At 33.7% G+C, this 24,228-nt stretch overlaps 1 protein-coding gene across 3 annotated transcripts in view; it reads right to left on the bottom strand.

Annotated features, from left to right (window-relative positions):
- WDR7 (WD repeat domain 7) overlaps positions 1-24,228 on the bottom strand; it is a 362,337-nt gene that overhangs the window by 175,544 nt on the left and 162,565 nt on the right. For all 3 annotated transcript variants that reach the window (XM_063077001.1, XM_063077002.1, XM_063077003.1), the window contains exon 20: positions 19,588-19,701. In XM_063077001.1, the coding sequence (XP_062933071.1) occupies positions 19,588-19,701 (114 nt within the window). The remainder of the gene's footprint in view (positions 1-19,587; positions 19,702-24,228) is intronic.

Here is a 24,228-nt window from a genome sequence, read left to right as displayed (position 1 = left end):
ACAAATAAGTGAACAAAATAACTTTAGATCACTATAAATTTTACAAGAAGAAGAAAACTGGATTACATAATAGAGAAAGTAACTGGAAGGAGGGGAGTACTTTAGAATGGGCTACCTGCGAAGGCTCTGCAGAGGAAGTGGCCTCTGAGCTGAGACCTGAATCATCAGCCAGCCTTGTGAAGTTCTGGGTAAGAGAAAACAGTGTAGGTCAAGTTCCTAAAATTGGAACAAATGTGGCATTTTCATGAAACAAAACAAAGGCAAATGTGGCTGGGCCATGGAGAACAAGAGGGGATGGAGGCTGGCAAGAGCAGATTATGTATAAGACCTTGTCAGCAATAGTAAGGAGTTCAAATCTTAGTCTCAAGAAGGATTAAATGCTATTGGAAGTTTTTAAGCAGAAAGTGACATGATTTGATTTACACGTTTAAAGGATCACTCTATGTAGAAAATGGGTTACAGGAAGACAAGACTGGAGACAAGAACGCCAGAATGTGGGGAAAAAAACAGCAAAAAATCAACAATCACACTATTTAATGGGAACCATTACACAGTCAGAGTTTGAGTGAATCATGTGAAAAGTAAAAAGGGCTGATGATTTAAAGAAAGTTCTACCAATGAATAATAAAATAATAATAGAATACCAATGAATAATAGAAGCTATGTGAGAACATGAATAATAGAAGTTCATGTTTTGTTCCAATTTTAGGAACTTGACACATTTATTCCAATTTTAGGAACTTGACACACACTGTTTTCTCCTTCCCAGAACTTCACAAAGCTGGCTGATGATTCAGGTCTCAGCTCAGATTAAACTTTAATGAAACTTAAATTACCCACCCTTGTTTAGATACTATTTAGCAATTATTTATTTAATGGAAGTATCTTCATTTATTGGCATAGAAATTATATTTTCTTCATTACGTTTCTTAAATATCAAATGATTCCAGGATTTCTTTTAAAGAAATCTTTTCTTATGTAAAAATAGAAAAAGAAAAATCTGAGAAAATCAAATTAGGTGTGTTAACCCAAATTTAAAGACTCTTTCCTTGATAAAGCAATATGACAGCATAAAAATATGTTTTTTAAAGTGCGTAATGTTTTTATGAAAGGCAATGTTAACTAAAAATGCATAAATTTTGAAGGGAACCTATTAAACATATAATTTTGTTTTAATTATTCCAGGTTACCAATCTTTGTATAGTAATAAAAGGATTACTAAATAAAAAATAAATAAATATTACACCAAATAAACTTGAATTTTAATGGAACTTGTAATTAAATAATTGAGACTCTTTCCATAAAAATATTACCAAGCCAAAATTCTGATGTATTTGAAAAATTAATCTAAAAACTTCAAGATTCTTAGTTTAAAACGCATATATGCAGTTTCTGAAAAAGCAACTTACATCTAGTACTCAATTATGAATATATGAGAACAAAGGAAAATGAGTTTGGTCAATATTAGATTGTAAATTATCAACTAATAATTTGAATCATGACTTAATATATCTGCTATATATAACAGTGATAGAATGTGGATGGGATTCAATGAAAACCACTATATTTCTACTCCTATAAATTACACTTCTGGTAAACAAAAATTTATGATCTCTTGAAAAATTATTCATTTATTTTTCATTAGTCCTATTTTAAATCTGCGGGAAATAGATTTTAAAAACATAAATAAAATTCTGTATATCTTATTTTCTCCTTTAAAATAATATATTATTATACAAAAACAAGAAAATAGTCAAAATTCTAAAAGTAAAATAAGGCTTATGCACAGAAATACTTTAGAACTTTGCAATTTTTAATATGCAACCAACCAAGGTATTATTAAAAGAGAAAATCTTTTGTTTGGCAAAGATTTCCCTTTGTAAGTACCTGCTATGATTGCATGGGCTGGGACACACCAGATCAATTCACTCCATGCCCAGATCATTATATCCATACAAGAAGAAAATGTATAGTAGTCCTCTCTTATAGTAGTGCGGTATATATTCAAGACCCCCAGTGGACGGCTGAAAACTTTTTAATATATATAATACCTACAATAAAATTTAATTTATCAATTAAAGTAAGAAATTAACAATAACTAATAATGAAATAGAACAATTATAACAATATACTGTAATAGAAGTTATGTGAATGTGGTCTCTCTCTCTCTCTCAAAATATCTTATTGTACTGTGCTCACCTATTTTCCGACCATGGTTGACCATGGGTAACTAAAATCAAGAAAAGTGAAACTGCAGATAAGGGGCTATGACTGTACCAGGAAAAACAATCTTAAAATCAACATCACCAGCATGACAACTTTAAGTCTTGCTGGTTCCTCAATTCTCTTTCTCTTTGTCAACCTGTTTGTATATTTTTTCCCTCTGATAAATCATTCATTTCCAAGGAACCTTGGAAGAGGCCTTTAGCCTTGTAAAGTCCTGGTTGTTTAAACTCTTGCAAGGTTTCTCTACGGCTGCTGACAGAGCTGCAGCTCTTTTTACTCTTACCGTAAATGTTTAAAATTTAAAACAATAAATTAAAAGGTTACAGGACCAAAATTATATTTTCTAAACTACATGTTAAAAAATAATAATTTTATTTCCATTTACAGTCCTATTCTTTTTGTGACTGTCTTTAGTAGGTTGGAATACAGCATCAAACGCCATGGATGATTTTAAAAGCCACTGTCATGTAAATGAAGATAAGAAAAGTGTAACAATGAGGAAAAAATTAATTCCTGTAACACTGAACATAAGCATCAGAAATTATCTATCTATATTTTAAGAAGCTAAAGTGATGGTTAATAATTATTAAAATCTTCTTTTTCCTCAACATCACTAATCATTAGGAAAATGCAAATCAAAACCACAACAAGATACCACTTTGCACCCATTAGAATGGCTATTACCATAAAAAAACATAAAATAATAAGTGTTGGCAAGGATGAGGAGAAATTGGAACCATCGTGAGTTGCTGCTGAAAATGTGAAATAATGCAGCCACTGTGGAAAAAAGCATGACAGTTCCTCAAAAAAATAAAACATAGAATTACCATATATTCCAGCAATTCCAATCCTGGGTATATACCTAAAAGAACTGAAAGCAGGGACTTGAACAGATATTTGTGCACCAATATTCATAGCAACATTATTCACAATAGCTGCAAGGTAGCAGAATCCCAAGCGTCTATAGACAGAAAAATCGATAAACAGAATGTGGTATGTACCTATGAGGGTACTTCAAAAAGTTTGTGGAAAAACATAAAGATAATAAAATCTTTCCACGAACTTTTTGAAGACCCCCCCTGAATAGTATTCAGCCTTATAAAGTAAGGATATTCTGACACAAACTAAACTATGGATAAACCTTGAAGACACTCTGCTAAGTGAAATAAGCCAAACACTACTTGATTCCACTTATATGAGTTACCTACATTAGTCAAGTTCATAGAGACAGAAAGTAGAATGGTGGTTGCCAGAGGGTGGAGAAATGGGGAAACGGGGAATTACTGTTTCATGGGTACAAGACTTCAGGTTGAAAAGATGAAGAAGTTCTGGAGATGGATGGTAATGGTGGATGCACAACAATGTAAATGTACTCAATACCACTAAACTGTACATTTAAAAATGTTAACAATGACAAATTTTATGTTATGTATATTTTACCATAACAAAAAAAATCATTTGCACTTTTTAAAAAATGATGTAATACTCAATTTTCAATAGTTGTGCAGACCAAAGAGGTGGGTGTTCATTTAGTCAACACTACAAATAGGGCTTTTATGAGAAAGGAGACTTCCCACATCAAAATTCATGAACTTCTCTTCATATGTCCAGAGGTAACAGAATGACTCCCTAAAATCAAAGCTTCTGGTTGCTTCCAGCATCAGGTTAAAATTGACAACCTTACAGCAAAAACATCAAATTCCAAAAAAGAGAAGCAGAAGGCAACAGGTTATTCTTTTTTCTAGTAGCACACAAATTTGTCACTGTCTTGGTCTGCAATGTGTCTTCCCTCTCCAAAATCAAATAAAATTATTATAAAATGTTAAAATACTTCCATGGTAGTTTTTTATTTTTTTTCTTTTTGCTGTTTGCTGGAACAGAGATTCAAACCCTTAACCTTGGTTATAATACCACACTCTAACCAAGTAAGCTAACCAGCCAGCCCACATGGTAGTTTAGTAGCCTCCTATGTGCATTTGACATTGATCACTGTATGTGTGTATGTAGAGAAAATAAGAACAAAACACTGAAAGAATGGGATCTAATAGTTTCTGATCCACAGCCCATCAAACCCAGCAGCCTGTCTTCTGACAGCATCCACTTCTAGAGCAATGTAAAGCAAAACTTCTTCTCAACCACTAAGAAATTGGCTGAATTCTTGACTATAATTTAATAACCAGCAAAAGAAGAAAATGGTAGCTATAGCAAACAGACTAAATCAGAAAGGAAAAATTTACAGGCAAGGTGATTGAGAACTTAATTACAATGATATTGATTCTCTTTAGCATACTTCAATTGGAACTTTGAATAAGCTACACTGAAGTGCTATTAAACCTTTACCTACACAATAGATTGTCAAGTACCTAGAATCAGAGACAACCTTATATCTTTTCTGTCTACTGTAATATCAAATCTTGCAACACAGTGTCAGCCCCTTCTATGGTTTAAATATGTCCCCTAAAGTTCACGTATTGGAAATTTAATTTCCAATGCAACAGTGTTGAGGGGTGGGACCTTTAATAGGTGACTAGGCCATGAGGGCTCTGCCTGCAGGAATGGATTAATGCTGTTATCTTGGGAGTGGGTTTGTTATCTGGGGGGGTTGGGCCCTGATAAAAGGATAAGTTTGTCCCTCTCACCCCCCCCCCCCGCATATGTGATCTCTTGCTCTTCCACCAAGAGATGTCACAGAAGGAAGGCCCTCATCAGTTGGGGTCCGCTTGCCCTTGGATGTCCCAGACTCCAAAACTGTAAGAAATAAATCTCTGTTCTTTATAAATTACCCAGTCTCAGGTTTTCTGTTATGGTAACACAAAACAGACTAAGACAGCCCTCAATTAAATGTTAAAATGAAAAGGATAAAGATGTTGATGATGACCAGTGTGAGTCCAGGGAAAATGAATCAGTGAGAAAAAAAATAGCTATTCCACAAGAAATAAAAAGCACTATGATTAAATGTTCCTTCCATAATCTAGACTCCTGAAAAGAGGTGAGTAATCAATATGTTAACATCTAATTGTAGAAGCATATCTGATTATAGAATCATAACACATTTTTATTGAAAAAGGAGGAAAGCTTCTAATATTCCTTCATCTTCACACAGTGATATTAACTTAAAACAAAACAAAACAAAACACACAGGCACACACACAGAGAAATGTAAAAATCCAGGATTCAAACTCAGCATTCTTTCTGACTCTGGAGTCTATGCTCTTCACTATAACGTTACACTCTTTTTCCAACTCTTTTACACTCTATTTCCATCTGTTTAAAAATGTCAGGAATAGATCCAATCACCTGAGAACCTCAAATGGTTCTCGCTGTGAAGTAGCAAAATCCACATAAACAATATTAGTTTAGTGTTAGAAATTCAACTTATTTATACAACTTGTCTTTTCCATTTTATAGTTTATTAACAACCATATTTTATTAAAAGAATTGTAGAAACATGGGAAACACGAGTATGAAAGTTTTACATAAAGTATGAAGTTTCCCCAAAATATTTCTGAACACTTAATGTTCAGTTAGTATCATTTTAGCTTAATACTTAGTTTAATATTACTTAAAACTTTTTATTTGATAACACTGAATGTTTCTTTCCTACTTATATTATTTTTTTTGAATATTAGTGCCTCTGATTTTAAAAATATTTTATTCTTCCTTTCTACTTTTATATCTCATGATTTTGGTTCATTCATTATTTTCTATACTTTCCCATTACTCTGCCATTTTACAATTCTTTATTCTCCATGAGAAACCCTCTAAGTCAATGTCATAGATGGCTCCCTCTTGTCACCATCTTGCCCCTTTCTCTCTTGTCTCTATCTCTTTCTCTCCTGACTCCACACCCTAACAGAAATGGTACACAGCTCACTTCCTCTCCATCTTGAGTCTTTTCAGTCTTGTATTTCCTTACCCCATCATTCAAAAATACTTCACCTGGACAAAACCATACCAGGTACATCCAGTCATGTACCATAAATAGCCTGTCAACCTCAAAGGATAAGTGACTGATTATCATATCTTTCTGCTTTATACTGTTATTTTCTTTTCTAATGAGATTTCTATTCAAGAGTGGTAGGTCCAGTTAGATACAGCCAGTCTATACTGTTCAATAAATAGCAGAGAATCTAGACTTAAAATCCTCTGAGTCCTATATCCCTGGCTTTAGCATAAAATGCATAAGAACTTAAGTAAGGACCAAACAACACACTTTCAGGTATAAAGAAGTAAAAAGCAAGCAAGATAAAAATATAATAATATAGAAATTTTAGCACATATTCTGAGCACTCTGCTGAGTGCTTGTTGAGTTCCTCAGAATTAATTCATGCAAACCCACATTTTTCTTTTGTATATCATCATAATACATTGCTTTTTTGGGACATACCCTTACTTTTGTTCATAATGCTGGTTATTAAGATGAAAACGCTTAAGTATTTCTCTCAGAATTTTGTCTAAAGAGAAATTTACTTGTTTCTTCATTTTATATTAATTCACACATAAAGCCATATCAATCATAGAACAATAGTATGTCAGCTCTTAATGTCCTTCTGTTCTTAAACTGAATCAAATTGTTCACTTCAAAATGGTTAACTTTATGTAATGTGAATTTCATCTCTATGGAAAAAAGTCAAAATCCTTCAATATCTAAGACAATTCACAAGCTATTTTTTTCACTTATTTTGCATCCATCTCTTTTCTGAAGTCCACTAACAATGATTTGATAAAGTGGCATTTTTAATACATTAATCAAAATTAGAGGTTATATAACTTGTTTAAAATTTTACAATAGTATATTATTGTTAAACAGATTCAGCTTATGACATTTCTACTTAAATTTGTTGGTGATTACAGCTGATGAGAAACATTAATAAATCCAATAACATTTTTCTAGACGGCCATTTTAAAATGTCAGCCATTGCTAATCGATAGACTTCTTTTCTAACTGGTCACGATGGCTCACAAAACGGTCACAATGACTAATTTTGAGATCCCTTTACAGGTCATACTCATAAAAATCTTGATCCAAATAGTACATTTGTGTGTTCATGCTTCTTTACCAAGGAAGGAGCCAATTATATTAACAACAATAGCCACATTTGTTTTTCAAATGCAAATGTTTAAAATGTGAGCTTCTTTTAGGTTAACACTCCCAAATGAAATTTCATCTTAACTGCACTGACATATGTCATTCAAACAGATGTCAGCTCATAAATCTGACAAAGGACAAATTGTTTATGCAAGTTTGTTGTATGACAGATGTTTATCAGTCACAGCTCTGAAAAGTCACCTTTCAGTATAAGATACTTAAATGAATTTTTTGTTAAACTATAAAAATCCACAAAAAATTAACACACTAGAAAAATTATAATTCTATTAAAATTCCAATAACAAGTCACACTAAAAATGCTATTAAATTATTTTAATTTGAAATGATATGCTGATATAAAAATTCTCATGACAAATGGGCTAAACTATCTTATAAAACTTATAAGTTTTAGTTGAAAGGCTTCTTTTAAAAAAATAAAAATTATTACAAAGCATCAATCATCTAAACTAAAACAATCCTTACTGTTCGTACTATCTTCTTTTAGTGATAATTTTATAGAAGAGAGATGCAAGAAAAAAATGAATATTTTCATATTTAGCATTAAATTTGTCTCAGATTTTTAAAAAGTACAAATGTATGTGGGGTTTTTTTATACAATAACTATTACTGGATATGGTGGATGGTTTTTCAAAGAGTAATTAAATGCAAATTAAAAGCTTCTTTGATCTCCATATGACTGGCTGGTGAGAGAATCACATCCCAAAATGTGTGCTGACAGGATCTGCCTGAACCCTCCGAAATGAGGCCCAGCAGGAGACCTGTCCAGTGGCTGACTCACGGGGCCCCACATTGTCCCAAACAGTGGGTTAGAGGCTAGTTGGTTGGGAGTGGCAGATGGTTCCATTTGTTGTATATTTTCACTCTTCATCAAAATATAGGTGAATCCTGGCCAGAGATGAGAGGAAAGTACTGTTACTGCACCTGTCCCTTTTACGTCAAAAAGAATCAACTCCAATTGGAAGACAAGAAGAAAAAATGTGTTATGTTTGGTTTTAATCACTCCATATTTAAAGAAAACATCTCATATTTAAAGAAAACTATTCTCAGAAAAGCATAAAGTATACTTATAAATATGTACGGTCCTTCACTTCATGAATTACATACGGTCAACAGAAAATATCTAAATATCAAGAAGAATCAAAGTATTAATACAAGAGGGACCTAAATTCTTACTTTTCTACCCCACATCAAGTTTTCTTAAAGTGATATTTAAAAATAACATAGTACATGAATAATCTTATGCCTATCTGTTTTACTATATACCTTGTTAATTTCGAAAACAGTAACAGAATACTTAAGTTTTAAATTAACATGTATACATTCTTATAAATACTCCAACAATAAATATTTGTTATGAAAATCACAGCAGATGCAAAGTCAGCAATATTAGATTTTACATATTGTTGAGATATGCGTAACTTCCTGATATCCATGCGTAGATACTTCCTTATATCTGCTCTATCACAGGACAAACATCCAGGCAATAACCAACTCTCCTGGTGATCCTTGAATATCCTTATGACAATTATTGCTGTGGGTTGCCAATTAAAAAATTATATATCACCAATATTACTGCCACTCAATGCATTTCAAGAATGATTTAAAACCCCACTTATAGGTTAGACACAATACTACAAATATAAAACCCATTATCTTAAACCTGTACGGTCCATAAACGCAGTGTATTCTGATTTCAGCAAGTCATCTAAAAAAATCTCTTGGAGAATTATTATGAACAAGATGGAGAAATTTGAGTTGGGTGACACTTCAAGAGTTGGCTTGTAATGAGCTGAAAAACAGTATCCAACAGTGATGTCAGGGCAGGTGATTAGGTAGAGTGGCACCCTACCCATGTGCTGCAGGAGTCTCGTAGGGGCCTGGTCAGCAATTAGTTAATGCAGACAACAATGAAGGCTTGTTCATCACATTCAAAAAGGCCATAAAGCGAGGAAGAATAACTAATACACTGGATTGTAGAGAAAAGATTCCTAGTCTGGATAATGGGCTGAAACCAATCAGATACAAACCAAAAAGCATAAATATCAAGTCCTGTTTCTGTATTGGGAAGACTGGAATTAACAGCACTTCAAATAAAAACTGAAAGCTTAGATGATTTCACACTTAGTAGCAGTCAAAAATGTGGGATTCCTTCTGATGAAAACCAATTTAATTTTAGAATTATAGTACCAGATAAAGGAAAATAATAGTTCCATAATGATTATATTGATCTTCTAGTAGTAGCATGGTGGTTTCTGGGTGCCAAGTTCTAAGGAATATCACTGACTAACTAGAGGAGGTACAGACAAATGGAAGAGTGAAGGGTCTAGAAAGGGTCATATGAGATGTGTTGAAGTACAAAGGAAAGACATGGAGGAAGATCTCTCTCTGACACACACACACACACACACACACACACATCCCACAGGAGCAACGTATGGAAGAAATGATAGTGCAAACAGTGAACTGCATGGGTATGTGTGGTGGAAGCATCCTAAGGTGACCCCCCAGTGAGTGCCCTTATATCATTCCTCTGCCTCGAGGGAGGGCAGTATCTGTGACTTGCTTCTAACCAACAGAATACCACACAGCAAAGTGGTGGGATGACACTCCCATAATAAGGTTACTTTATATGAACTCTCAGGATTAGGTTTCAATATACATAAGACTCTATCTTGCTAGCACCCATTAGAGAGACTCTTGTGCTGACTTTGAAGAAACAAGCTGCTATAATGTGAAATGCCTATGGAAAGAGCCTCTAGGAGCTGAGGACCTTGGTCCTACAACTGCAAGGAAATGAATTCTGCCAATAAGCATGTGAGACTGGAAAAGGATGCCAAGCCTCAGATGAGACTTAGCCCTGGCCAACACCTTGATTGCAGCCTTGTATGTTCTAGAGCAGAGGATATGACTAAGCCATGCCCAGATTCCCCGACCCAATGAAACTGTAAGATAATAAATGTGTGTATTTAAACCACAACATTTTTTGGTACTTTATTATGTAGCAATAGGAAAATCAATACCGTGTGCAAGCAAAGGATAGGTAACCTTTATGTTCAGTGATGTGGTATGAGGGATTCTTTGCAACAGGTGAAAGACTGGTCTAGAATCTAACTACTAGATTATGAATAAGGTCTATCTAACTCTAAGATACTATATAACAAAAGGGGGGTGCGTAAGAAAAGATTTTTATAAGACACATGAATAACACTAATATTCTCTACACTAAATTCATAAGTCACTTGTACAACAACATAATTTTACTTCAACTGGCATTTGTAATGTATACTTTCACTTTATTACATTGTTTTATTTCATATTAGGTACTTATTTTAATTATAAACCTAGAAGACTTTGAATAATGTCTCAAATAAATGTAAACAAATGCTATTCTAAGAAAAGCAGTTCAGAGTATTAAGTTGAGCTCTTGGTTATTTTGTGTATACATCGATTCAGCTGCACCTGTGCTCCCTTAGTTCAGGCCTTCATTAGCTGGCCAATGGAACACTGTGTATCCTCATTTGTCTCAGAATTGCTCCCCAATATATTCAGCATCTATAGTCAGAGTGGTTTGATTGATGGAAAACCAGTTTACGCCCTTACCTGGCATAAGACTCTTTAATGGTCCTCGTTGTCCCCTGAATAAGGATAAAGCAGCCCCGCTGACATACGAAGCCTTTCATCATCTGGCCTCCCCTGCAACATCATCTATTGTTAGTCCTGGCCCTGTCCTCACTCTGTATACATTCATAGCAGACCACTTAAACTTCCCCTAAAATGTCTATACCACCTCTTGCTCACTGTGCAAGCAATAACAGCAACAAGTAATGTTAAACATAATTTTTAAAAATTCCGAATTCATCATAAGGAATAGGTTTCCATGAACAGGAGAATGACCCATTCCATTTGTGCTGTATATAGTGAAAACGCACAGAACAGTATAAATGTGATTTTATGATGAATCATATACAACTTACACTAAAACATCAAAATAATTTTAAGTAATGGATGGTAACAAAATCAATGCAACTGAAACACCGTGATAAAATTCAAGTGCGTGGTAAGTCTTGGGGCATCTGTACTGATTCACATTTTTTCTTCTAAGTGCTCCCAAATCATATTTAACAATCCACTGCAGATTTTGGGAATATGTGGATAGTACATTAACCAGTTTAGAGTTTCTTAGATCTAATTTTCTTCATTTTTAAAAACAAAGACCTGTGTCCACCTGCAGATTTTTATTTTTACTCTCCACCTTTTCTTTTCAAAATTAACCAAGAGTGATTCCGTTATCCCTGCAGTAAGTTTCCATTACCCTGAGATGCAGTTTACTAGGGCATAGGGAAAAACTAACTTAAAATATCTGGGTTCCCTTCACTCTTTTACTCACATCAATTCAGCATTTTTAATGTCTCTTCTACCCTTTCCATCCTATACTCTTAAACCACAGTGGGTATCTCTCTTCTTTGTCTTCCCCTTGCTTAAAACAAAGATAGGAAGAAAGGATGGTAAGGAAGGAAGGAAGAAATACATACTGCTTGTTTCCAGCTCATTCTGGCTTGCATTGGTGACATTATTCATGTTACCTTTCACTACCACCTTTGATTATGTGCTTCCTTGCTCTACCTTCTTTAAAAAAAAATATATATATATATACATATACATTTTTAAAATTTAGTTTTACTGTATCAAACCACACATTGTTTAAAGAGGCAAATAGTTTTGTAAGTTAGAATTAAAAATCAGCAGTCCACTCCCATTTTTCACTCTGCAAAAACTACCACTTTTGACCCTTTTTTGAAAATCCTGTGTTGTTATTGTCTGACTTTTCAGTTTTAGGCTATCTTATCTTTAGGCTTATGATTCCTCACTGCAATCAATGAAAACTGGGTTCTCTTTCACATATACACAACATGTACATGTCACACACACACAATCACATTCACACACATACTTCTGTCTCCTGCCTTCTTCCTCTGACTCCCAACTTATTATAACATAGTTCTTATTAAACTTATGATATAATAATCGATGTTTATATTTTCACAATATATGCATGCTATTCACAGCTCAATCATGGTTTGCAATGATAACTTTTTCAGTGCTACTTTTTTTTCACTGCAGTTAATAACTGTCTTTTGTTGTTATTGTATTTTACTTGGTTTTCTTTAGGTTTCAATAATTTAATCCCAAATTCTCACCCACATGTGTAAATCCGGAATATAGAGAAGCAGACTAGGGAGCAGAAATCAAGCCCAGCCTGGAAGATGAAACAGTTAGATCTTGCCAAGTATGTGGAACATAGTTTGATGCATTTGAAGAAACCTTAATAAAATCAATCCAGTCACTGAATGAGACTCTTCACATGGGAAGGGGCTGCTGAAACTTAGAACACAATTGCTTATCAGATTTCCCTTCTCCATGCAACACTGAGGGTGACTGGCTTCCTGAGACCATTCCTAAAAGATGCTGAAGTGAAATGAGGATTTCCAGCATAAAGGCCAAGCTAGATTTCATAAACTAGGTTATCTGGATCGCTGGACCCCAGGCTTCCACTTTCTTGATTTTCTCCTTTATTTTGGTGGAGCACATACTCCACTAGTTCCTGAGAAAAGGGCATGCCAGGTACATTTTTTGAAATCATGCATTTCTGAAAATATCTATATTCTACTCTCACACTTAATAGTTTGGTGTGGTAAACCTTGTTCTACTTTTGAACATACCATTTTAGAATCTAAACTAATAAGAAACCATCCTTCACAAGTATAAGAGTTGCATTAAATGTTTCCCCTTTTTCTTTCTGGGCAAGACTATTAACGACAGTACAGTGCAGATCATCTTCTATCCTTCAGCTTTTGTCTTTTTAAGGTGCCTTTCCCCACGGACCATATCCATTTTGACTATGATTTTTTAAACATGTTTTTTTTTTTCCGAAGTCTAGCAGTGACTCTCAACTAAATGGCCATATCAGAATATTCAGAAATCTTTTCTTTATTATCTCCTTCCTGTTCCTCAATGACCACCACTGGCTAAACTTAGGTCTGAATATGCAAATTTACTCTTTCTTAGCTACTTTTTCTTTTAAGGCTATCATTATTTCTGTTTCATCAAATGATTCACAATTCTTGGTCAGTTTCAACTCAGAAAATAAATGTGAAAAAAGAAGCCAATACACAGACTTTAAGAAAATATAATAATCCATCAATATTTCATGAGCTAACTTTTAGAAATTTCTGAAAATGTGGATGAAATGTTAGATGCAGTTTACTTCTTTATCTGTAAAGTATAAACTTGTCTAGCAAGTTTGTATTCTTGGGAGGGATGGTCAAACTACCTAGGAAAAAACACCATCAACCCACCCCGAGGAACTGATTTAATGATGATTTTTAACTTAGTTACAAACCATTTATTCTATTTATTATAGCAAATCACTTAAGCACAATGGTGGTAATGAGGAGGAAAGAAAGAGGAGAGGCACATCATGTTTATTGAACACTTACCATGTGCCAGTTGTTCTGCTAAGATTACGTGCATCACCCTATTTAATCCTCCCAACAACCTTAATATCTTTACTATTTCGGGTGAGAAAGATGAGGCTTGGCATGGTCAAGTAACTCATATAAGGCCTCATTACAAAAAGTAGGAGAGCTGAGATTTGAACACAGACAATGAGATCCTACAGCCTGTGCTATAATTTATTCATTTTAAAATACTCTAACTACATATTAACTATTGCAGACTAGCTATCCACCCACTTAAGTCAAGTCTATTTCATTTTGTTTTTCCATTTCTGTGAAATCTATAGATTCACTCTCACACATAGATATGAAACGCAAGTTTTACATCACAGTAATGTTAAGTTATCAAACCTCCAAGGATAGTAGTTCTTCAGGTAAAAATTTCCCAACAGACAATAAACACAACCAGTCATCAATCACTGCTCTTTAGAGCATAACCTCCACTCTATACTCGGTGTCTAGTAAGTGCTCAGTACCTAGGAGATGCTCAAAAATATCTGTTGAATGAAAAGAAAAACAATAGAAGTGGAATTAAGCACAGAAGCATGTAGCTAACACATTTCATCAACATTTTACATCCCTTCTCTATCTGTTTAATAATAAACTCTACCTTAAAGTAACGTATAGTACACGGTTTCAAATCAGCTAATTCCCAAGCAAACACAGCTGACTTGATGTAGACCCCTCGGTCCTTGATGATACACAGCCAGTCTGTCAGCTCCAACAAGGCCATTCATTCCACTCCCTCCACATATCATTTGTTTCTAAGTCTGTAAACTAACAGCTTTAGCTCCAAAGCTTTTCCCATCTCTCTCCACCTCTGCCACAAATGCAGGCTTACCTCTTATATAACTCCTATCCTTAACTAAGCCAAGGACTCTGAATTCTCCTATCTAAAGTCCATTATATGCATATGTATGTCATGTGTGAACATGTATACAGGAATGTGAGAATATACAGCCTATATCTAAAACGAGATCATCGGCTTCTCAACTAGATCTCAATTAAAGGCTTGCTTTATTAAATCTTCCACAGAATGTGTTGATAGAAGATATAAGGTGCTTATTAATGTTTGTGTTGAATAAAATAGAATAGTCTTTATACTTCTTTTAAGTGGTAGCCGCATTGCAAAATATATACAAAAAGAGCAAATAAAGAGAGTAGCTGATTCAGATTCCCTGAATTCTTTAAATTAGGTTTTCTCCATATAATCCATCCTTCTTCATTTAGGATATATGATTATAAAAAAAGATGAGAAGATATTCTCAGTCGATTTTTATCCCACCTATGAGTGAGGACTCCTCTTCCTAGTATATCAGATGAGGAGAAAACACATTCAGGTTCATGAATATCTTCACTTCAAATACTAAATATTACCATTCATTTGTGATCTAAAATTTCAAATTAAGAGTAAAAGCCTTTATGCTTGACAACTGATTTGAATCCAAGAAACCATGGAAAAATTCAAGTATGCCAGTAAATTTAATTAGCTTTTTGTGTATTAAGAGTGACTATAAAGTATTAGGAAGAAGGACTCTTCAAAAACCAACATCCATTTTAAAATCTGTTTTTCCCCTTTAACATGGTTTGCACAGTAAAAGTAATCATTCACAGGTATGACATAAAGTCCGTGAATTATGAGACATTGTTGTCATTACTTCTGTGAATTACAACTTTTGGTCATATGGGTTTGATATCAATTATAAGGACAATTCATGTAATATACAGATATATAATAGTGTGCCACAATCTAATGCAATTTATTCTTATCCGTGAGGTATTATCACACAGCTCACAAAAGGCCAAACTTTAAGTTCATCCTGAAGGTTATTCACTCACAGGGAGGCTTTTGTTTTTTTATAATGCATCTTCTACATTCTTATCCAAATATTTCTGCTTTTTCCTTTTGCTCTAAATTTAGAAAAAGAAACATATGATATTAACTGTAAAAATCAAACCTTAAGCCTTTGTGATCAAATATTATGTATGTGTTGGATTATTCATTTGTGTAGTTTAACATGAACATAAAATAGAAATCCTAATTTATCTAGAAAATATCTGAAACTGTTTCATACACTAAATACCTACATTTATCTCTTAAGAAAACAGAAAATCTTTTCTTCACATTTTAATTACTTGCTTGTACTACATAAAGTTAAATTATATTAAAAGTTAAAATAGAAATTTCTATATCACACAAAAGAAAATGATATGCCATAATGAATATATTTGTTTCTTTTTTCTCTTGTAAAATTTTTTATATATCTTTCATTGCACATGTTTTAGGGTAAACAAACTTTTAAACAGGATAGGTTAGGTAAAGGGCATAAAGAAAAATCATGATTTGTAATAATAGTATGCATATAGTAAATAATTAACAAAAAACAGGAATCAACAGTGACTAATTCAGTAGAGCTAATTATGTCCTTAGCCCCTTGCATTTCCCTATAAATTTGAGAAATGACTTTTGCATTTCTGTAAAAATGGCTGTTGGAAATTTTAAGGGATTGCACTGAATTGATAAATTGCTTTGGGAAGCACTGCCATATTAATAATATGAAGTCTTCCAATCTACGGGTAAAAAAAATTATTCTGTCCTTATACTGTTCCAAGTCTCATTTTCACAATATCAAGAGACAGTTTATCTGGAAATAAGCTTATATTCCTTTATGAAGCTGTTACAAATTCTTTTTCAGCCATTAAACACCCACTAAGAAGAAGGGGCATGATTAAGGATACATATACTATGTAAGTATAGGAAGTATATAGTAAATATAGATAAGTAAATATCTAGTATATAAGGAGTGCTATTGGAAATATAAGTTATCTTATGAATTCATTAATTCAGTCATTCATTCAATAAACATTTATTGAAAAGATGCTATATACCAGGGCACTATTCTAGTGCTAGAAATATAAGGAGGTAAAAATCACATGCCCATATATGACTTGCAAGAAGGCAAGTGAAATGACCAATTAACAATATTACAGATATTATTATTGTTGCTACATAATATTGCTCTGCAATAGCAGAAATGCATACAGTGAATTGGGAGATCTTACAGAAGGGAAGGTCCAGAAGGGCTTCATTAATATGGTGACAATCAAACTGGATTTGAAGGGCACTCTTAGAATTTTACCCCATGTGTGAGTTGAGAGTATCCCAGCACAATGGAGGGACACATGCAAAGTATGAATCATCAAATAGCAGGGTACTCCTGGGAAACAAAGTTAAGTATTCCTATAGCAGCTTATGAAGCCAGAGGTAGGAGTCAGTCTGGGAAGAGCCCTAGGTATCTTGCTAAGGTGTTTGGATTTTGCACTATAATCAACAGGAAGCCATTAACCAGCAGTTAATGAAGGTGAAGGGTGATGAACTGGCTTCTGAAACTCTCAGAGGACTGGAAGACATGAACTGAACTAGGGCAAGAGAATGGAGACAGACAGATGATTGTAGGAGAATATACATAACAATAATCCAAAGAGAAAAAACAGAAGTCTAAACCTAGGTATTCTCTGTGGTAACAGAGAAGAGGAAAATTGCTGGGAGATACTTACAACTGGTACCAACTACATGTGAACATTGTTGTGAGAATCTACAGACTGCAGCATGCTAGCTGCTTTGACAACATGTAAAGGAAGGCTTTTTTAGTTATTCAGATTCTTTGCATATTGAACATTCTTGCCTCTAGTACCCACGGCATGAAACGAATAATGTTTAACCAAACTTCGTACAGATTAAAATATAGTTTATGTAGCATTAATTGACTCTCTGAACTAGATTTGCATTTTTAAGCTTCTTGATTTCGTTAACAATAAAATAAAAACAAAGTCATGCTATAATGCTATCTCATGGCTTTGGTAGTGCATAATTCAAAATTTTAATGCACTGATTTAATAATGTTTATTTGACTGCTCAAAAATTCAGCTTTTATTCCAGAATGTAAATTGAGTTATTCTACTACTGCAAAGGCAATTTTTTTTTCTATGAATTAAATGACTTTTTATGGACAAGAAGGCCTTTAAGCTTTATGGGGAACTAAAACATAACAACAAAATATATCTACAACAGCTTTAAAAAAGCAATGAAAATTGAATAAAACAAGAACTAAGAAAAAAGTACAGTTAAAAAAGATCTGCAGATGAAATAGATTTCCTTTAGCAGCTACTGAAACAAATTCCATAATTGTGAAGCACTGAATGATTTCAGAAAGGCTGGAAGTTTATGAAATCATTTATATTTAAGTTGGATGATATTTTTCATCAATGAACTTATATATTATGAAGAATTAAAGTCACCATGCTGACGTCCACATCCAGCCCAGCACCCACTCCCCTCCCCTCTTCCCCACCACAAAAGCTCCGCAACATCTTAGAATGTAAAGAATAATAAAAAATAAATAAATTTTAAAAAATAAAATAAAATAATTATATCTACATTAAAAAAAAAAAAGAATTAAAGAAACAACCACCCATCATCTCACCTTTACTGAAAACCAGAAGCTCCCCAACTAAGGCAATATTTATTTGCAAGCAGTGGCACAAAGGTTGTAAATTTTCAAGGGAGATTATTAGGCTCTTTGAACTTCTTCCCAGTGAAAAAGAAATTAAACACATTCAGGCAATAACAATAAAGAACCTGCCATACAGAACTTTAAAAGATTCAAAAAACATAAAACAAAACAAACAAAAAACCCCACTCCCTTTTAATGTTTTCTTCTCCCGTTAATTTTTGTTGAAAATGTTACTGATATTTTCTGGCCATGCCTCTTTTTAAATTATTGATTAAATAAGTATTTGTTGCTTCACAATAATTATAGATTTTATAATCATATTTTAAATGTTAACCATCTGTACCAAAAACAAAAGTTTATCATTCTTAATACCAATAAAAATTTTTACACTAGGTTGTTTTATCCTCTGTGCATTCAAAAAAACTGAGCTGAATGCATTTGGATGTCCAGTAATTGAAACTGGTTTGTTTGTAAAAAGACAGGCTAAACATATACCACGTACAGATTTCCTAAAATTTACTTTATGCCTGGTTACATGAAAGCTAATACAGATAAGAATGTTCAATATCCAAAAACAAGGTAAATAACTTTAAAAAGCAGCATTTATTTCTCTAGTATAGGTATAAAGAGTACCAGTAAGTTTCCTTATACAGCCCATGTAATATTGCTATTACAAGTTCAGTGTTCTTTAGTTTACCTTATAATTGCAAAACCATTTATAATCTTTTTTTTTTTTTTTAATATATAAAGAAATGAAATTTATTTCTTACAGTTTTGGAGGCTGGGAAGTTCATGGACCAGGGGGTGCACCTGGTGAGGGCCGCCTTCTGGGTGGGAACTCTCAACAGGGTCCCATGGCTACCAGGGCAGCACAAAAACCATTTATAATCTAATGGGTGTATATATTCCTCTACATGTTCCAAGGCTTTAGTAATGATCCCAGCTTCTGAATTAAAAGGTCTCTAGAAAATCAAGTGAACAGCTAGCAGGTTCATTGTTATAGTGACAATGAGCAAACCTGAACAAAATAAACAGTTCTACTTCTTTTCACCTCAAGATCACAAAGGACACTAAAAGCATTTCATAAAACTAAAATTCACTACCAAGGCAAGTTTCCATCTTTTCCTTCAAAATACTTAGGCCCACTATAAACAACCTGAAAAACATTTTGCAATATTGAACAAAGCTCCATCCAGATTATGTTAAAGATGTTCATGCTTACCAGTGGTGATGTCATCATCAACAAGGTCATGCTCTTCCTCCTGAACTTTGGTTTCAGGTCCTGAGGCATCAGGAGCAGTGGTGATAGCCTGCATGGCTTCTGCTGTGACACCAGCTAAAACAAATAGGAAGCACAAGTTTTGTTTAAAAAAAATAAAAAGAAAGGTAGACCAAAACTTATAAAGCTTTTTGATTTACTTACTAGATGCAAATAGAATATAATTATAATACATTAACCAAAATTAAAAAGAGACACATATCAATGAACAAAACATTCATGTGCGCTGTATTTATTTATATGTATATAGGTACATAGGTATCTACTATATCTTCCTTTAACCAAGAACTGGGAAAAACAGAAACAGGATGCTGAAGTAAATTACATTTTCACTTGATTACTTTCAACATTTTCGCTATAGTTACTTTAGCTCATTTAGATATAATTATGCTACAAAGAGGAACAAAACCTAGAAAGTGAAGAACTTTTTATTTTTTTCTCTCTTTTAAAAAAATTTTTTTTATTTTTAAAGATGACCAGTAAGGGGATCTTAACCCTTGACCTGGAGTTGTCAGCACCACGCTCTCCCAAGTGAGCTAACTGGCCATCCCTATAAAGGGATCCGAACCCATGGCCTTAGTGTTATCAGCACCACACTCTCCCAAGTGAGCCAAGGGCCGACCCTGAAGAACTATTTTAAAAGTTTACTTCTTTTTAGGGCCGAGCCCGTGGCGCACTTGGTAGAGTGCTGCGCTGGCAGTGCGGCGATGCTCCCACCGCGGGTTCGGATCCTATATAGGACTGACCGGTGCACTCACTGGCTGAGTGCCGGTCATGAAAAAAAAAAAAAACGACAAAAAAAAAAAAGTTTACTTCTTTTTAATATTAGTTTATAACTTGGGGTTTGGGAGTACGGATGATGACAAAAGAGAGATTTGAATCCTGGGTTTAAGTAAGAGACTTGAAATGCACTGTCTGAAAAGAGTATAGCATCTCCCTCTATGAAGGAATTAAACACGAGGTCAGATGATTTTCACACTGAAAGAACCTAACTGAAAGCAGACAAGTGAAAGAGATCAGGGGGCCAAAGGCTTCTATTTGGTAAAGCACCTGAGAACTTATCAGTTCATACAAATGTCTTTTCCTTACATATCTATCTTCCCATCCTTGATGATATATTTTGTCAATTCGCATGTATCACACTATTTCTAATTTGGCAATAGATAGTAGGATGTTTTTCATATGATCAACAACAGGTCTTGTTCAATCATGGTACATACAAATCTCACCATTAGCAGTTACTTTAGGAGCTGAACCTTCTTGCGGAGTATACTCACATTTATAAAGCAAATGTATTTCACAGGGCCTAGTTTCCAAAGCCCTGTAGTTTCAGGTATAACTAACTTTTAAAAATTACATATAGAAATGTTAAGCTTGCAAAACAAAGGAAAATTTCCCCAGGCTAAAGTCTCTGATGTAGATAAAGAATTATAATATAGTAAAATTGCATGCTCAAGGACAGACGTCCTTGGAGCAGGTTAACCTAAAGTTGCTTTATTGTTATGTAAAAATACTGAGGAAACTGCTGTAGGAAAAGACAGTATTTGCTAAGAACAAGCTTTTGTTGATGGATCGACTTAACCTTTTGCAAACTGCATTATGGAATGTCACTTTGTTGTTTCACTGATGTTACCAGACTCTATTGTTAAACTATACTTAGCCATAACTCCACCTATGTTCCTTTTCTGTAACTTTCTGGCCTGGAGAATAAATACTGAGACAGAGCCCCAGTCTGGTGTTAATTTCCTGAGGAGGAATGCCTCTCTCTTGAGGGTTCCAGGAAATTAACCCCTTCGGGGTTTCTCACTGCTCAGAAGAAGTGGGCTTTGAGTAATCCCTTGTGTTTCCATCACCCAGGGGGCGAGAGGTGAAAAATCTGTGTGAGGACAAAGAGAGTGCAATACCTTCTAATAAAATCTTCTTAATAAAGTATTTCAATAACTGCCTATATAGAATCCATCTAAATATTTTAATAGCTAAAGATATTTTTTTTTATTGTGGTAAAATATATAAGATTTGACATTCTAACCACTTTTAAACATACAATTCTGTGGAATTAATTTCATTCACAATGCTGTGTTACCATCATTCTATCTATTTCCAAATCTTTATAGTCATCTTAAACATAAACTGTATGCATTAAGCAACAAATTCCCATTATTCCTTCCCCCAGTTTCTGATAAATTCTAATGTACTTTGTTTCTGATTTTTTTTCTTTTTCTTTTTTCTTAAGTGACTCATGATAATTGTATATTCAAGGACTTCTTTTCTACTAGGTGTATTAACATAAAATTTCTATATGAAAGTCAGTCTTGATGTCTCAGGTTTACCAAAGGCATCAAACACGGAAGATTCTTAGTCATTAACCACTATGAATGATTCAATACTGGACCTACCAGTAGGCAGTTCCAAACCTTAATGATTTAAATTTGGGGAATAGAACACACCATTTTAGTACCACCATTTGTTTGGAGTTGTTCTAAATTAATTAATTAATTAATTAATTAATAATGCTGAAGAATGAGCCCATATTCATGGAAAATGGAAGAGCCATCCCTTTACAAAAGCATTTTTATTGTGGAATCTGCAAGATAAATTTTAACATAAAGAAAGGGATTCACTAGAAAAATAGTATTAAGTTCATTGCTTAATTAAAGATAGCTATCACTAAAATAATCACAAAGAGGAGGAGATAAGACAGGTAAAAAAACCCCATTCTTAAATAGAGACATAGCTCATAAACAAAATCAAAGATCATTTCATATTATTAAATCAAAATATAAATCTGAAATCTGTCTGATTCCTTGCTTAACACTTGACAATTTTGAAAATGATCAGAGAAGAAGAAAAAAGATAAGGAAGAGCTCGGATAATAATCATGATTATTAGTTGTATTTTGCTTTCCTATAAAATTAAGAGATTCAATGAAAATGAAGCTGAGATCTATGTAGTAACAAGATTACAAATCTATTTACATTCATCTAATTTAATAAGAGAGGCTAAGTAATTGCTCAATATAACACAGCTACAAAATTCAGAAACCAGGATTGAGATGTAGATCTTCTGATTTCAAACCCCAATATCCTCTTACCACTAAGTTCTCCCAGAGACTGAGTTCCTGGGGCAGTGGTGAGAAGGTATCATAGAACATCACAGCATGAGCATAAGAAATCATGGAATAACAGAGTACTGAGTATAAATACTGTCAAGCCCTCCATGGAGTTCTTGTGCTGTGTCAGGTAACCATTCAACCAGGGGAATTCAGTATTTTGAGATAGAGTTTAAGAAGCAAAAGTGTAGGGCCAGCCCCGTGGCACACTCGGGAGAGTGCAGCGCTTGGGATCGCAGCGGTGCTCCCACCACGGGTTCGGATCCTATATAGGAATGGCCGGTGCGCTCAATGGCTGAGTGCAGTGCGGGCGACACCAAGCCAAGGGTTGCGATCCTCTTACCGGTCACAAAAAAAAAAAAAAAAAAAGAAGAAGAAGAAGCAAAAGTGTACACCTCAAAGTAACTCAGGTTAAAAGGCCAAGAAGCTATGCTGAAACAGTTTCTTTGATCAATGCTTTCCAAAACAAAATAAGGGTTATAAAAGCCGTGGCAAAAAAAAAAAAAATTCCCCCAAAAAGAAAAGTACACACCAATATCTCTCATAAATATAGTCTCAAAAATCCTTAACAAAATATAAGCAAATATAATTCAGCAACATATAAAAAGAATTATACACCATAACTAAGAGGTGCTTATTCTAGGGATGCAAGTCTGGTTCAATTTTCAAAAATCAATGTATCCAAAATATTAACAAGCTAAGTAAAGAAGAAAAAAATCGCATGATTGCATCAATCATTTGACAAAATTCAACATCCATTAATGATTTTTAAAAAAAAGCTCTAAGAAAAATAGGAATAGAGGGGAATTTACTCAACTTGATAAAGAGCATCTACTAAAACCTACAGGTAACATTATAGATAATGGTGAAAGTCTGAATGCTTTCACCCTATGATTAGGGATGACGCAAAGATGTATACACTCACCACTGGTACTTAATGTATGACTAGAAGTTCTGGCTAATGAAAAGCAAGAAAAGGAAATAAAACGTATACTTGCACAGTTTGGGAAAGATGATATATATTGTTCTTATGTTAGAATAAAATGATTGTCTACATGGAAAATCCAGGGGAATCTGAAAAAAACCCAAAACAAACAAACAAACAAAAAACCTCCCAAAACAAGTGAGTTAAGCAAGGCTACAGAATACAAGAAATATATTTTTTTAAATCAATTCTATTTCCATATGCTAGTAATTAACAAATGGACCCCTAAATTTAAATAAACAAAACAAAAAAATACTACTAAATACTAACAATTGTTCAAAAAACTGAAATACTCAGATTTAAATGTAAAAATATATATAACTTATATGTTGAAAAGTGCAAAACACTGACAAAAGAAACCAAAGATCTAAACAAATGAAATGGAGAAATATGCCATATTCATGGATTGGAAGATTTCGCACAGTAAAGATATACAGGTTTAATGTAATTCCTATCAAAATGAAGATTTTTGATAAATATAGAAAATATT

The sequence above is a fragment of the Cynocephalus volans genome, chromosome 13, assembly GCF_027409185.1.
Source record: "Cynocephalus volans isolate mCynVol1 chromosome 13, mCynVol1.pri, whole genome shotgun sequence".
Lineage (NCBI taxonomy): Eukaryota > Metazoa > Chordata > Mammalia > Dermoptera > Cynocephalidae > Cynocephalus > Cynocephalus volans.
This window is presented reverse-complemented; position numbering and strand designations above follow the sequence as displayed.